This window comes from Equus przewalskii, chromosome 7 (genome assembly GCF_037783145.1).
Source record: "Equus przewalskii isolate Varuska chromosome 7, EquPr2, whole genome shotgun sequence".
Lineage (NCBI taxonomy): Eukaryota > Metazoa > Chordata > Mammalia > Perissodactyla > Equidae > Equus > Equus przewalskii.
Genome location: NC_091837.1, coordinates 89,126,722 through 89,142,111, shown reverse-complemented (window position 1 = coordinate 89,142,111; position 15,390 = coordinate 89,126,722). Strand labels below are relative to the sequence as shown.

The following is a 15,390-nucleotide window of genomic DNA, read 5'->3' as shown; positions in this document are numbered from 1 at the left end:
GCCTAACGGTCAGTCTGTGCCCCACATTTCTTTCATAGGTCTGGTGTTCGTTGCTATTTATGCTTGCACGCAAATCAGTACGCTCTATGATGGAATGATAGAGTTGTGCTGGACAATAAGAGATTGTCAATTTGACAAAATATTGGAATGAAGTCACTATCTGCGAGTAAGAATTAACAATGTCCACTGTGTTAAACTCACAAAAATGATAGCAAAATATGGTGACTTTGAAAAAGTTTCCCGGCAAAGTCCAGTACGTCTGACCAGCATTTTATAAAAGTGTTGAAATAAAGTACTTAATTTTCAGCAAATATCCTTAAGAGGATAATAGATTTGGGGGCTACTTTATATTTTGTACTATTTTGCATGTTAAAGTAGAAAAACATTTGGCTCAGAAGTTCTTTTAACCACATTTTTACAACCACATTAAATATTTACACTCAGATAATAACGTGCCTTTCTCCTTTCACTTTCCCCCTGTCTTCCTACACATCCATTTGGATTGAAATGATCTGAAGTGAATTTCATCTTCAGTCCTCCGAGATGAGGCCTCGGCAGTTTTAAACAGGGAAAAGAGCCAAGTGAGAGCTTATGGGAAATAAGGCCTTGAAAACCCCCTACCTAAAAAGACTCACGTTGTAGCACGGGACCAGGACACGGGCTGAAATCTTTGAAAGAAAGAGAGTTGAGTGTGAAGTCTAGAACAATAAAAAGTACTTTCGATCTGTTCTTACTAATAGCATTGGCCGACTTCGGTTCACTTTTGATCAGCTATCAGTAAAGCATGCTACGCAAATCAAAGGACTAAGTATTTATCTAAACTATGTTTTTAAAAGTCAAGTTATAAAGAGGGTGCATATTTAAATATACTTTGTTTAAGGGAGGCATGGACTACGCAGCCCAGGCGTCCATGCAAGGGTTTTGCAGACAATAACCATTGGTAACCTGACTGCAGAGTTGTTACAGCAGTAAAGATCTGCAAACTCAAGACAGCTGTTTCGTTTTGTCAGGGGCAAGGGTATTGAAGGACACTGGAAAGAGCGTTTATTGTTGTCATATTCTTTCAGAGGCCGGGACTGCTTTTTGGGGGTCAAAGAAGACCATCAGCAAACCTCATCCTTGTCCCTAAGACGCCCCCTCTCCTGCCGGAGCCCGCAGCCTGAGGCAGGGAGGCCCCAGCGCCCGTAGGTGGCGCCCCACGTCCGTGCTTGCGCTTCTCGCTCGCGCTCTGGGCGCATCTCGGAAACCCGGTGCGTCTCCCCAGGTCGTTAGAGCTCGGAGCAGCCGTTTTAATAAATAAGCGCGAGTGCCAACGCGCTCCGCGAGCTCCGAGGTTCAGAGGAGCAGACACAGAAACCCAGGTGGAGGCGCCTCTTTAATCCCTGCCAAAACCTGACATTTCCCAAACTGGAGATTCCGGAACCGCAGCCTGTAAACCATTAAAAATCCCAAGCTTTTTCTCTCCATCCCAGTCCTTTTTTTTTTTTTTTTTCTCCAAGAACACTGTTTTACCCCCTAATTATGAAAGTGGTCACGCTATTCAGGATTAAGACTTGGAGGGGATTTGGAAACGAAAAGAAAGAATCGAAAAGAAGAGGCGCGACCGGTGCTTTTGAGGGTGCCTAATTTTAAAAAGAGGCATCTGGGAGGATTTCGCTCTGGGTTTTGGGTGAGAGTCGGACCTGGGCGGTGCAGGGTGCGGCGGGGGTGCTGGGAGCTGGTGCGGAGCCCGGGAGGGGCCAGTGCCCGGAGTCCTCAGGGCGTTCGCTGCACTTGGCTGTGCTGTCCGGAGACTGGACGAGAGGCGGGGACTGGGGGGCCCGAGAGCGAGGCGCGCTGAGGGCGAGTTGGGCGCGAGGGGCCCTCCGAGGCTGCAGGCCCGGGTGCGGTGCAGATCCGGCCCGGGTGCGGTGCCAAAAACGTACGGGCGCGAAGCGGGGTCGTACGCTGTGCAGGGCGCGGGGCGTGCGGGGCCGAGGCGCGGCGCGGTGCACACGGGTGCGGGGCGCGGGGCGTACCCAGAGCCGGCGCGGGCCGGCGCGGGAAAGGGACAGGGCGGGGCGGCGCGGTTATTGGCCACGCGCGGGGAGCAGGGTCGTGCTCGGTGTCTCCTCCCGCCAGCTCCGGCTTGTCTTCTCTAAGCAGAACAACTTCGTGGACAGCAGCGCTCCTTCATCATGGATGTTCCAGGTAACCCAGCCCCGACCCTGCCCTCGGCTCCGTGCGCGTTAATTGCAGTCATGCATTTATTTTAACCGGGACCCTGGCGAGCCTGCGGTCTGGGCGGCGAGAGCGAGCGCGACAGAGAGAGAATATCGAAATCGTTTTGTACTGGGGCTGAGGAGAGGATACTCATGGAGAAACAACTTCTCTCTTCTTAGAAAGACTATTGGAGGAGTTGTTCCGAAGCTGTGGGCGGTGAGGGGAGAGGCTTCTTTGCTTTTTGTTTTTCGGCTGGATGTTGAAATGACCTGTCTAGTTTGGTGGGAGAAGAGAGGGCCAAGTAGAAGTGCCAACGGGCGCGTAAGTTAGCAGAAAGCTACAGGGCTGCCTCCCAGCCAGGGCGGAGGGAGCCCGAGTCTAGAGACAAAAGCTGCACCATCAGCCAAGCTTGGGGTTCCCGTCGTTGGAATCCTCTGGTCCTGCGCCAGAGAGAGGGATCCGAGGGGCTTCTCCAAAAGGGCACGCTGGCTGCGGGGACTTTGGAAGTGGGTGTTTGATTTTAGGGTCTCTATCTCTTCTATTTTTGTCCCCTCTTAATCTTATTCACCCTAAGGAGCTTCCTGGGGATTTTGCTCTTTGGGTGGAAAATGGATAAGATCTTCACCAAGTGGACTGTTTGTTTGTTTGTTTTTAAATAAAACCTCCAGGATGGAAAAATAGAGGATGTAAGGGAAAGCAGAGAAAGGAAGAAGCTTTCTTGGTGTGGCTTTCAAGAAAATGCGGCTGAAATGAAGGCGATAAAGCATTAGTGGATTTTTTTTCCTTTGCCAGCGTCTTGAGTCCTCCCCCGCCTTGGGCTGAATGGGCCTAGGGGTGGCGTTGACGGGGTCTCTGAGAGTCCCCGACCCTGTTTTAGCGTTGACTCCCTGCACAATCCGTGGGCACCCCGGCGCGCGCCGCCAGGGAGCCTTCAGGCATGCCCTGCCCAGTGCGCCCGGGCGTTTCTCCGGACTTGTGCCAATCCGGGAGGTGGTGGCTGTGCGGGGGACTACAAGGGTGGCCTCCAGGTAGGGGGCCCGAGTGCTGCAGGCACCTGCTCCCCAGGTCCCCTCTTCCCACAGCTTCACCTCCCAGTCTAAGGGTTTGGGTTCTTTGCCCTGACAGGTCCGCTGACGCCTTTCTTCTGAGGACGACCCTGGCCTTGACCATCAGAACAGGGGACCGAGGCCAGAGGAGGCAACCCCCGACCCTGAGCGCCTCCTCCTGCGCTCCTCCTGCTCCTGCCCGCCTCCGCCCCCGCGCGCCGCCCCCTAGCCCGGATGCCGGCGCCCGGCCGGGGCCCCCGCGGGCCGCCGCTGACCATGCCCGGGCGCCGGGGGGCGCTGCGCGAGCCGGCCGGCTGCGGCTCCTGCCTGGGGGCGGCGCTGGCCCTGCTGTTGCTGCTGCTGCCCGCCGGCTGCCCGGTGCGGGCGCAGAACGACACGGAGCCCATCGTGCTGGAGGGCAAGTGCCTGGTGGTGTGTGACTCCAGCCCGTCGGCGGACGGCGCCGTCACCTCCTCCCTGGGCATCTCCGTGCGCTCCGGCAGCGCCAAGGTGGCCTTCTCCGCCACGCGGAGCACCAACCACGAGCCCTCCGAGATGAGCAACCGCACCATGACCATCTACTTCGACCAGGTCAGCCGGCCGGCCTGCCGCCTCGCCTCCCGCCGGGGTGCAGAGAGCGGGGGCCTGGGCGCGCGGGCTGGGGTTCTGGCGTCCTAGACATGGAGTTCCGGCCTGCCTCCTCCTCTCTGCCCTGCCCTACCCTTCTCCCTTTTCCTTTTTTAGTAAGCCCTCCTTCGCATTTCCCTTTTCCACATTGTAGCTTTTTTTATAGCTATCAGCTCAGTTGGCACTTGGATGACTGAGAGTTTCGTAAAGCTGCCTACGCTTTCTAAGAGTCCCGTAAAACTAAGAGGTCTGAAATGTATTTCCCCAAAGGAAACTGCACGTTGTACTTTTCGCTGGGGTGGGGGTGTCATTTGTGGTGAATGGGCTTCAGTCACCCCGGTGGTCAACTTACGGAGGCAGTGCCTTTAAAACTCTCCATGCTCAGGAAGGGTTTCTCCTACGGTCTCAGACAACGCTCAGAAAATATATACCCCTTGCTTATTTTAGAATGGACTGGGGAGAGGATGGTTATCTTCAAGAAAAATAAGTGGAGAAGAGTGTGGGAGAAATGGCAGGGATGGTTATATAAGGACAAAACAAAATAGTATGGTTATATAAATGGAATATATAGTAAACACAGTATATACAACACAGTATACCAATACAATATATGCAATATATCAATATAATATATAGTGTGGTTATATAAATACAAAACAAAATAAAGATCAGTAACAAGTTGCCCTGAGCCACTTCTCTTCTTCCACTTGCTTCAAAGCAGAAGGGTCAGCGATATGATCAGGCCTTGGCAATCCTTCTCTGGGTTATTTCTGCTCAGGATTAGAGAGAGGCCTTCCTCTTGTGTCTCCCCACCCCCCTCCCTTGGTTTCTGTTGTTTTCAGAAACAAATTGAAAACATTATAGTGGTTTCTAAACATTAACTCATCAGTCCCTTCCTTTTGCCAAAATGCTTACCACAGAATGGAGTACTGGGCTTAGTGGACCCTTAACTGAGTTATCTTCTCTCTGTTAACCAACTCTCACACAGTAGTGTGACAAGTAGTGACAAACCTACACACACTGTTGACTCTTTTTAGGCCAGTGTATTCATTTATTTAAATCCTTGTTAACAATTATATATTTGAAGTTTTGGGGTTATTTGGGAGGAGTCTCTCTTTAATCTTCATTTTTTTACAAGACATAAAAGTGCTTATTTTAATTAAGTCCAAATAAAGCGGACAACAATGAAATAGGCATTAGGTAACTATTTACTTTATGAATAAGCTCTTTTTTTGTGTTATTATTATTATTCACCTTCTGGCATTCTACAAATAGTTTTCACAGCATTTTTAAATCCATCATTTCATCTGAGTGTCGAGAAAACTCTGTGACATCAGGCAGGATAAGCATAGTAGGATTCTGATTTTATAGATGGGGAAACTGTGCCAGAGCAGGTTAAATGATGTTTCCCTGGTTCCCCCGTTAGGGAGTAACTGAGACCTACTTTTCTGGGGCTGGCTGGGTGTTCTTTCAGCTACAGCAGGGCCCTGAATTTACCAGTTTCCTGAATTTAAAATTGAAGTGAAAGAGTTGAGGTAGTTGAGTTGGAAGAAGCAGTCCAAGGGCTGACTGGAGAATCCTTCATTCTTGTTTAAAGCCTTGTAAGGCAGAGTGAGAGCAGAGCCTTGGAGAGACCCGGAACAGGCATCCTGAAGCATGTCGTCTTTAACAATAGAGCCCTGAGTGGCTGTGTGTGCCCTGCAGTGGGGGCTGAAGTGGTACTCGGAGCTCCCTTGAAGAAGCTGGTGCGGGCTTATTCCCCAAGTCCTTGCAGCAGTTGTCCTTGGCAGCAAGGCGCATTGCTTTGGGAATTGCATGTTATTCATCTATAATGAGTGTGTAAGAAATAGCAGCAAAAGGTACTCAGTTGCAAATTTACTTTCTGAACAGATGACAGGATCTTCAGTCTTGGGTTTTGTTGTTGTTGCTGGCTGTTTGTTTTAAAAGCTAACACCAGGCAAGCCGTTTTATTATTTTAATTGAGTTGTGCATTTATATGTGAGTCGGTATTGGGACAGAATCCAGACACAGTGGCAAGAGTCTGTCTTGAACATCTGCAAAGGAATTGGGTCATAATGGGGGCCCTCCCCTCTTCAAGTTCTGCTTTTGACATTGTAGCATTCTTATCCCCCTTTTATTTGAGAACAGCCGTCTGCAGGGTCATGTGCTCTTGTGTCCTGTGGCTGATTTTGTCATTATTCTTGCATCTTGTGGAATTCCCGTAGTTTGAGCTAAGGATGTCCAAGGGGCTGTTTTGACTCTCTCGTTATTGATCAAGCTTATTTGCATGACATCATAGCTCAGCTGAGGGAGCAAGCATGTTGCTCAGAGGAAAGTGAGGGGGAACAGGCACAGCCAACGTTTATTGCAGCCGTTATTGAGCTCCTAATATATGCTGCCAGGGAGTGTGCCAGAGGCTGGGAAGCATGGAGACAAAAACCTTGCACACTCCATTCTCTCATGGAGTCCGCGAAGTGAGGTCGCCAGCTTGATCCCATGGAAGCTATCCTAGTTAATGGGCCACTTCCTCTATAGCCCTTTCTCTACCCATTCAGTATGGCACGCTCCATGCTGACGTCCCCAAACCCCACCAATCTCTGAACAGACTCGATGTGCAGTTCATTTACTGACCTGATTGTTTTCCATTCTTTCCATTCTGTTCTCTTTCTCTGCCCTGCCCCCAACATACAAAATTTGCATCCACTTTCTCAATTCATGAATAAAATATACTTTAAAAAATACCTTTATGAATTATAATCCATTAGAATACTTTTGAAATCAATTCCCGCTGTAGGATGTTTTCACTCCAGCTCCGCCTCCTCCCTGGGGCAGCCTTGGGGCGCTGAGTTGGTGCTGCCTGCTGCCCTGCAGCTCAGAGGAGCCAGTGTCAGTGGTTATGGGAGTCTGTTTAAAGCATATGCTGAGGAGGGGCTTGCTAGGTTTGTGCCGTATTCCCTCTTGTTTTTCAGGTCTTAGTAAATATTGGCAACCATTTCGATCTTGCCTCCAGTATATTTGTAGCACCAAGAAAAGGGATCTATAGCTTCAGCTTCCACGTGGTCAAAGTGTACAACAGGCAAACCATCCAGGTGGGTAGCTTTGAAAACTGCCTGGACCCTTTTAGCTTTGGGTTTAACAGTCCCTGATTGCTGCAGCCCCTTTCACCCTGTCTGTGAGGCTGGATGAACCAGGCAGCAGGGCTGACCAGGGGCCTGGGGCTTGGAACCAGCTGAGTCCCTGGGTCTGGCCCTTGGTTTGGGCTCTGTGGAGAGGATGGGGATGTGCAGGGAGAAAAGAACAGGTGTGTGGAAATGGGGTCCTTCATGGTCTGCTGAGCTTTCCCCTCTGCCTCGTAGGTCAGTTTAATGCAGAACGGCTACCCGGTGATCTCAGCATTCGCAGGAGACCAGGATGTTACCAGGGAAGCTGCCAGCAATGGCGTCCTGCTGCTGATGGAAAGAGAGGACAAAGTTCACCTCAAGCTGGAGAGGGGCAACCTCATGGGGGGCTGGAAATACTCCACGTTCTCGGGCTTCTTGGTTTTTCCTCTATAAATGCAGAGCCCCCTGGATGGTGGGAAGTTGAGATCTGGACCCAGTATCCGCCCTTCCTAACACCCTGAACTTGCCAGAATAGGACAACTTGTTTCCGACCTCCGTCAGACTGTCGCGGTAGAAGAATGATTTCCTTCTAAAGCTCCAGTATTTTCTTTGAATATTGACCATTCCTCGGGAACCTGGCCTCTAATTAGTTTTAGACTACAAGGTCTTAAGGAGAAATGAAATTATCGATTTGAGCAATTTGTACCTGTGATTGTAAAGTCAATATCGGATTTTCTTGTTGGGACCACTGCCTTTTCTTCTTTTGTTCGTATGCTTTTTGCTGCCCCGCGTGAGGAGTGTCGCTGACTCCTGGATGGACCGCAGGTTGTGTTCTGGGCTCAGAGCAAGAGTCCTGCAAATCACTGCCCACCAGCTGGTCCTTGAAATGTGTTCTCTGTGTGTCTGTTCGGCCTTAAGGGAAAGAATGGCTTCACTTTCGTTCTGTATTTTTCCCCCGGGGGGATGGGGCGGACTCGGGAGGGAGAAGGGGGCATTGTGAACCTGTCAAGAAGTGCTTTATCCAGAGAAGCAAATTTTGCACGAATGGACTGCGACTTTTGTTTTGTATTGTTTGTGTATGTGCTTTTTTTTTTCCCCTCAAAAAGCTTTGCTATTCTTTCCACACTCAGCTCTGTCTCCTCACCCCCATTTTTATTTTTTGTGTTGGGGTGGCAGAGAGAAAATGTATGTTGAATTCCTGGATGAGACCAAACAAAACAAAACAAAAAATACCTGTATATTTTGTTCTGGATGAGGCCAAACCAAACAAAAGGCACCTGTGTATCAAAGTAAAAATGACAGATGGACAATTCTGCTTATTCTTTGAAAGAGATGCTCTCAGAGGCACCTTTAGAACTAACAACTTGGATTTTTTTTTCTTTTTTAATTTACACTCTGGAATACTTTAAGAACCTGATGTTCCTGGGGGCCTGAATCATGTAAGATGAGAACGGAAGCTGTAATGGCCAAGTCTCCTAAAGATGTAGTTTCTTCTCCAAGTCTACCTGGGTCTTCCCAGTGGTGTGTTTTCATTTATTTGGATTCACCTCTGTGTGAGCACACCAGGATCGGGCCTTCAAAGGCAGCAGGATCAGCTAACTCTCCCTCAGCATCCTCTTCTGATCTCCCAAGGAAAGAGGTGTGTTGACTGACACACCCCTGTGAGCCCCTGGGGGGCAGCCACCTGGATATCATGTGGTTGAAGGTATTGGCAGAGGCATCCTAGGAGCACTTTTACAAGTCCTTCTTGTTTTGCACCTTGTACAACAATATTATTAAAATACAGCTGAGAGTTGATGCGTGCAGGATTCGTATGCCAAGGAAATGTCACTAATCCCAAAGCAATCAAAGAAGAGACCTCAAAATGGATGTTAATTTGTCCGTTGTGTAACAATGTAACCAAAATATTGATGATAAAAAGTCATAATTTAAGATTCAGAATAAATGGTTTTGATGTCTGGCTTGCTCTATCTCCCTCCACACCGTCTCCCAGCTCTCAAAATGCATGTAAGTAAAGGCCAAGCATCACGGACTTGGGGAAAGTAAATGCATGCTGAGCCTGTTTAAAAAACACACAGACACACAACCCCACATGCAGATCTTACTGTGGGTCTAGGTGGAAATTGCACATTTGTATACATTTCAATTTATCCATACGTATTTTTCACACAGGAAGATTTTGGGGGAGATAATGTGAAAAGGCTATCAAAAAGGCTGTATGGATAGGCAGTCTGCTTTTATCACATGTAATCATTGATGTGGCACAAGTTCCAATTCAAATTTCAATCAGGCAACACAGATATAGAAGAAACTGACATTTGAAGATAGCATCAGGTGTTTCTAAGATGTGTGTGAGGATAGGGAAGCATTGGGCTCCATTTTCAAATAAGAAATACAGTGGAGATTTTATAAATGAAAAAATGTCGCCTGAATAAGAGCCCAAGTTTTACTGGCCTTAGGTGAAGAGAATAATAGGATGCAGAATTCAATTTGAATTAAAATGCTGTTACATTTTGTGAGGGGGAAAGAAATCAAGAAACATCAACCAAAGGCATGTATTTTGCCTCTGTGTTTAGGACACATACTTCTATCAAAGGCGTTGGTTATTGATGCAGATAATGTACACAGCAGGATGCCAGCTAATACTTTTCTCTGTGTTTTATTGCTCTTTAGTTACTTAGTCCTCTTTTACTCATTTCCTTAACCTTCTGTTCAATTTAAAAAAAAACAGCAAACCTCATTAGGAGACAATATAATACTTCAGAGGTTGAATGATATATGAGTACTTGTTATTTTTATTGCTTACTAATATGTAATACACATATTTGTATTAGCAACTTTATTACGTATAGATTGTCATTTGGTTACACTGTCTAATAACTGTTACTGAGTTGACCAATCTAAAAATAAATATACTTCAGGAGTTTATTTGATATTAGGAACAAAAGCTTCATCCTGTTTATTCCACTGCTATTTTTTTTTTTTTTTTTTTTTTTTTGAGACAGATGCCAAAGACTACATTGGGAAGAAACCATGACATTAGTGTTTCTGAACTTGTTTATCACCCATGGCCATATCTGCTAAGGTTCTGTATGGCTAAGGATCTTTGGGGGAGATGAAGCTCCTGTGTATGGTCTATAAAAATATGTAGGTCAGATCGAAATTTGGAATATACTTTCTTTTAATTGGGAAAAAAAAAGAGACATCTGTAGTATTTTCAGCCCTATTTGAGCAGCCTTATCTCTGAGCCTCAATCTTCCCATCTGTAGAGAGAGGACAATAACTCCTTCACCTTCTACGCAACTCACAAGACAACTGTGAGGATCACACTGAAGTGTCAGAACTTTAACGTGCCCTGATAACAAGAGACATCATATGGAGGGAGGGTGTTTCTGGAAAATCAAATTTTTCAAAATGTAATTTATAAAAAATATTTCAAATGAACATCTGACAGGAGGATACTTTTATGTAAAAATAAATTTCCATATTCTCAAACAATGTATTAAAATTGTAGCATTATATTTAAGCATAATTTGACTTTTAAGAATGCTGGTAATATGAACATATCAAAATTTATACATTTTCATACTAACTTAATTCTCAGTTATGTTATTTGTTATCCTACATGGCTCAAGCTCAGCTTTCTGTTCCAGGCTGTAATACCAACATTTTATAAAAATATATGACTGTAACATTTTTAACACAAGTAAAAAATGAGGTACTGATATTATGGCATTACAATAGTAAGTTTCTCTAGCTGATACATGTTAATCCTACCAAACTGTAAATGTTTTTAAAACGGTACTATTTTTTTAACTTAAAATATATTCTAATTTGAATCACAACCATGATGTTTCAACTCTAAGTCCTGAGAAACTGTGTTTACCATCTGTAATTCCTGAGCCTTTTTGCATCCTAAAACTTTTGATTTATGTATTCATGTTTTTAAAGTTTGTGCCTGACATGGCTGCTCAGAGCACAGGTGATAAAAGCCTATTGAATAATGACATGAAAACCCATGGAATCCTGTAGAGAGTACATAGATTTACTTGTTTAGAAAAACTTTTTTTAGCTGAATCTAGTTTTATCAAGCATCAGGAGAGTTATAAAAGATATGCAAAACAAACTAAAATCTTGGCTGAATCCTTAATTTTATTTGTAGTATTTCCTTGATATCTTAGCAGGAAAATTGCTATCAAGTCACATGTGTAGTAACCATTACATGTTTCTCATTTGCCTGTAAATACATGAACATAAACACCTGATTTTTATCATAGTTATATAAAATACATGGATTGGCCACATTCTCCTGGAATCCAGAAATACGTTAGAGGAAAATTTGATGAATCACTTTATGTAAGCCAAAGGTTGCTCCAGCATGCCTCCTATATAGCAAAAGAAGCAAAGAACGTTCTGTCAATTTGTGTCCCCATAATTTTGCAATCTTTTATAAAGAAATAAATATTGCAGTAAGATAATGTTGCTGAGAATAAATAGCTAATGCTCATATTTCTACAGCATAGGAAATATATAATAACCTAATACATAGAAGCACATGAATGAAAGGCTCTGTTACATTATATTTAAGATGGTGGAAATGAAGGATGTAACTCACAGAAGCAGGTTATATTGTATCACTCTAGAGGGTTTACTGATCACTCTGTAACAGTACTTGTAAAACATGTAAAACTAGATTAATCATAGGACTGCAATGGGGTTTTGTCCTTTTACCTTGCTTATGTAGAAATTTACTTGTCACTGAGACTCATTTCTCAAGCTGGCACTTTGCTACTAAAATGAATATTGTGAGCATTTTAAAATTTAAGATCAGAGCCTATAAATTCTCATGAGATTCTTAAAATTAATTTTCTTGGCATTTAAGGAGCAAGCACATCAAATACACTGAAGTAAGTTAAAATACAATTTCCATTTTGGTCTTATCATTTTACGTAATTTGTGCTCTTAATCTTTATTTTTCTATGATACACTGTGAAGACGGTAATTGATGATGGCCGCGTTCATTAGTCAAGTCTATTTATGTACTTGCTTAGCTTCTTAAAACATATGTTTTGCCTATAGATTTCACCAAAAAGTATATTTACTGCATTTGCAGACGGAGGCCTACAATTCATTCACATTTAGATATTTTAAACGTCAATTTGTAACATAGCTGCTCATGAGGAGATTAGTCAGATTCAGTCCTCACCTACCTCCTCAAAAGAGGGGAAAAAAAGGGTTTGTCAAAATTCCTTTAAAGTGGATCCAGCGAATATAAACTTTTTAAAAAATGGCACGTGTATAAGTATATATAATAACGTTATACTAAAACAAGAATTCCGAGTAAATGAGCTTTCTTTCCATTCCCAAACCCAGTAGGGTAACTTGAAATTTGTAAAGGCAAAAGCCACGTGGTTTTACCTCCTATAGCTAATAGGAGCTCTGTTTTATCTTCCTAAGTGGATTTTGCTGTGGATTTCCATCACCGAAATCACCTAAGTGTCTATAGCATCATAAATCATCATCTTCATCAGCTCGCCCATATACACTCACTGTGTAGCGTAAATGAGCTCCTTGACAACTTAATTTGGAAAAGAAATCTTCATTCCCTCTTCCTAATGCCTGCAGCAGGACTCCCCAGGGTTAGGATGCTTCTTTCACTGGAGCTGTCCTGACAGAATGGAAGCTACTTATTAACGAGCCCCTGCCGGTCTTGCAACCTGACTAGTAATGCCTTACCTTTTATTATTGTTCCCTCACATTCTTCAGGAATGCCGATTTCTTCTTTTGAATTCATTTCAGGTGGCAAAAAATCATTGTTTGAGTTAAATATTGGCAATCATCAGAATGAGTAACTCCTAAGTATTTTGCTTGACTCTTACTTTATTCATTTAAAAATACTTATAGCAATCTCTTATGCTTTCAAAGTCCGGTAGGATCTCGAGCATCCTAATATTTCCTTGCCTTTGTACTATAAGTCAACACTTATTGTGATGCTAGGTGCATTGTTATTATGGCACTGACTTACAATAAGAATAATAACTAAAGTATAACTAAATTAACTGGAAAAACTGGGCAAATTCTGCTTATTACTAAAACCCCTCATTTGCAATTTTTTTTCTGTTGCCAATCTTCCTCTTTTTGCTTGAGGAAGATTGTCACGGAGCTAACATCTGTGCCAATCTTCCTTTATTTTATATGTGGGACACTCTGCCACAGTATGGCTTTATGAGCGGTGTGTAGGTCCGTATTTGGGATCCAGAACCCCAGGCTGTGGAGGTGGAACATGCAAACTTAACCACTATGCCACTGAGTCTCCCCTCATATGCAGTATTTTTACATGGATCTTAAAGATTCCTACCAGCTTGAAAAGTAACATTAAAATTAATATTTATCTTTAAATTGCTAATTTTTTTTTTACAATCATGTAAATATTTGATCATAAATAGTCTATTTCCAGAGAGAAGTCTATCATGGGTAACCAAATTTAGGACATGAAAATGTGATACTGTCTTTTTTCATGTTCTCAAGTACCACGTGGGGATGTCATAGCATACTTTTGTTGTGGAATTGTAAACTGTCAGTGGAGAAAGCAATTATATTACTTATAAAAAATTATCTATCCTTTTGGGATCAAGGTGTAGCTATTTCCTTTTCATTTCACATTTACGGATTGATGCCTCGTGGCCAGACAGAGTGTTTAGGGATGATGATAGAAAAATAAAGAGGCACTCAGTGTGTGCCAAGAGCTTCTAGTCCTTAAAAATAGTGTTCAAAAGTAGCCTGGAGGATATCCAGTCAAACTGATGGTGAGGAGGTGGGCTGGGGTGGGTGTGGAGGGATGTTATAAATTTGAATGCATTTTTACTAAAGTGAATAATGTAATTTATATTTTTCACATGTGAAGAGGACAATGTTATTTTGGTGTTGACAATGAACACTGAATATCAGTAAGAGGTCCCCCCATTACCTCTCTCCCCACGCTGAATGTGGTTGGATATTTGACAGACGAATGACAGACTAAAGTTCAAGAACTAACCTTGGAAGTAAAAAGTAGCATGGGGACAGGTGCAGGGAATTTCCAGGTTTAACCACAACAGACAGTCCTTTTCACGGTTGTGCTTTTGCTTGCCTTGTGTGGTGAATTACTTGGGAAGACGGAAGGCGTGCTAGAATTACTGAAATCATTAGAAGACAGATACAAAGCAAGATGCAAATAAGGCATGATGTGAAGTCCATCCTAAACAGAGCTGGATGGGGAACCATACCTGGCACTTGGGCATATTTTACAAGATGTTAACTTAATGAATAAAGATATAACTTAAGGAAAGATGAAAGGTAAATTTGAGACTAAACGGCACTGGTAGAAAGCATGAATTGTGTATGTTTTATCTACACAGTCACACACATATGTGTGTTAGTGTGTGTGAGAAGGTGCAATGTAGACAGATATTTATAGTCCATACTTACCTACTGTCCAATGCCTTCCCTGTGCCTGTAGCTGTCCTATCCCTGAAAACTTGCTTTCATATAAGAGGGAGGTGATGGACCCAGGTACCTTTGCTTGAGTACGTAGATTCACTTCTGTTAACTTTTTATTTCAATTATATGGTCTATGTTTCATATTTTATTTCTTGTATTCAATCTTAGAAATCTATTTCACCAGAAGGTAGAAATTGCATCTGGTCTCCCTGAGAGACAGAGATTGAGAACTGTTGAGAATAATTAAGCCATCTGGTGCTATAAATCCAACAGAAAGTTATGATCAGTGGATCGCTGCCTAATCTGCTCTTCCTCCATTGCAGCTGAATTACCTTGGTACAAGAGAATGACAAGGGGCTGGATTTTTAAAGGAAATTGCCACATCTCCCCCGTCATTAGCAGGCAAAAGGCATGCATGCATCAGACTGCGATAATTAGCCAAGACGTATTCTCCCTTAAGCCCTATTACTTTTGATATTTAATTTTTCCTTTTTTCATGTCTCAAAGCATACTGCACCAAACACTGAATGTCATGCAATTTTTACTTACGATTCTTACCTATTCCTGAGTATGTTCGTTAGAAGAAGTTACTTATGAAAATAACCTTTTCTTTTTATCTTAATAGAGATTTGAAATGAACCTAAATTTATTTTGTTATATTTTCTTCCAGAATTGCAGAAACATTTGTTTCAGGAAAAACTCCCCAATAGATGGTGCTGCTGCTGTGATTTAAGCCATCGAATAATTAGTATGCAAAAAAGCTCCAGAGACAGGCCTCTGGGAATTCCCTTACATCAAGTTATAGAAAGGCAAAGATGTGGCTTTATTTTTGCTAAATGCACATTGACATAATTGTATAATTTGAAAACTTCACAAAGATTTCTTGATATTTTGAGGTCAAGAAATTACTTCTCATCTCCATTGTTCATATTTCA

At 43.5% G+C, this 15,390-nt stretch overlaps 1 protein-coding gene across 5 annotated transcripts; it reads left to right on the top strand.

The window, feature by feature from the left end:
- Positions 1 to 1,254: 1,254 nt before the first annotated feature.
- Positions 1,255 to 8,934, top strand: CBLN2 (cerebellin 2 precursor). 5 transcript variants are annotated; one of them, XM_070627857.1, is made up of 5 exons: positions 1,255 to 1,669; positions 2,146 to 2,190; positions 3,328 to 3,839; positions 6,845 to 6,964; positions 7,232 to 8,934. In XM_070627857.1, the coding sequence occupies exons 3-5, from the start codon at positions 3,483 to 3,485 to the stop codon at positions 7,427 to 7,429; spliced, it is 675 nt and encodes a 224-aa protein (XP_070483958.1). In that variant the 5' UTR covers positions 1,255 to 1,669; positions 2,146 to 2,190; positions 3,328 to 3,482; the 3' UTR covers positions 7,430 to 8,934. The 5 variants fall into 5 exon arrangements, with proteins under 5 accessions (XP_070483958.1, XP_070483959.1, XP_070483962.1 ...); XM_070627858.1 differs by lacking the exon at positions 1,255 to 1,669 and adding an exon at positions 1,720 to 1,921; XM_070627861.1 differs by lacking the exons at positions 1,255 to 1,669; positions 2,146 to 2,190 and adding an exon at positions 2,304 to 2,418.
- Positions 8,935 to 15,390: the final 6,456 nt, after the last annotated feature.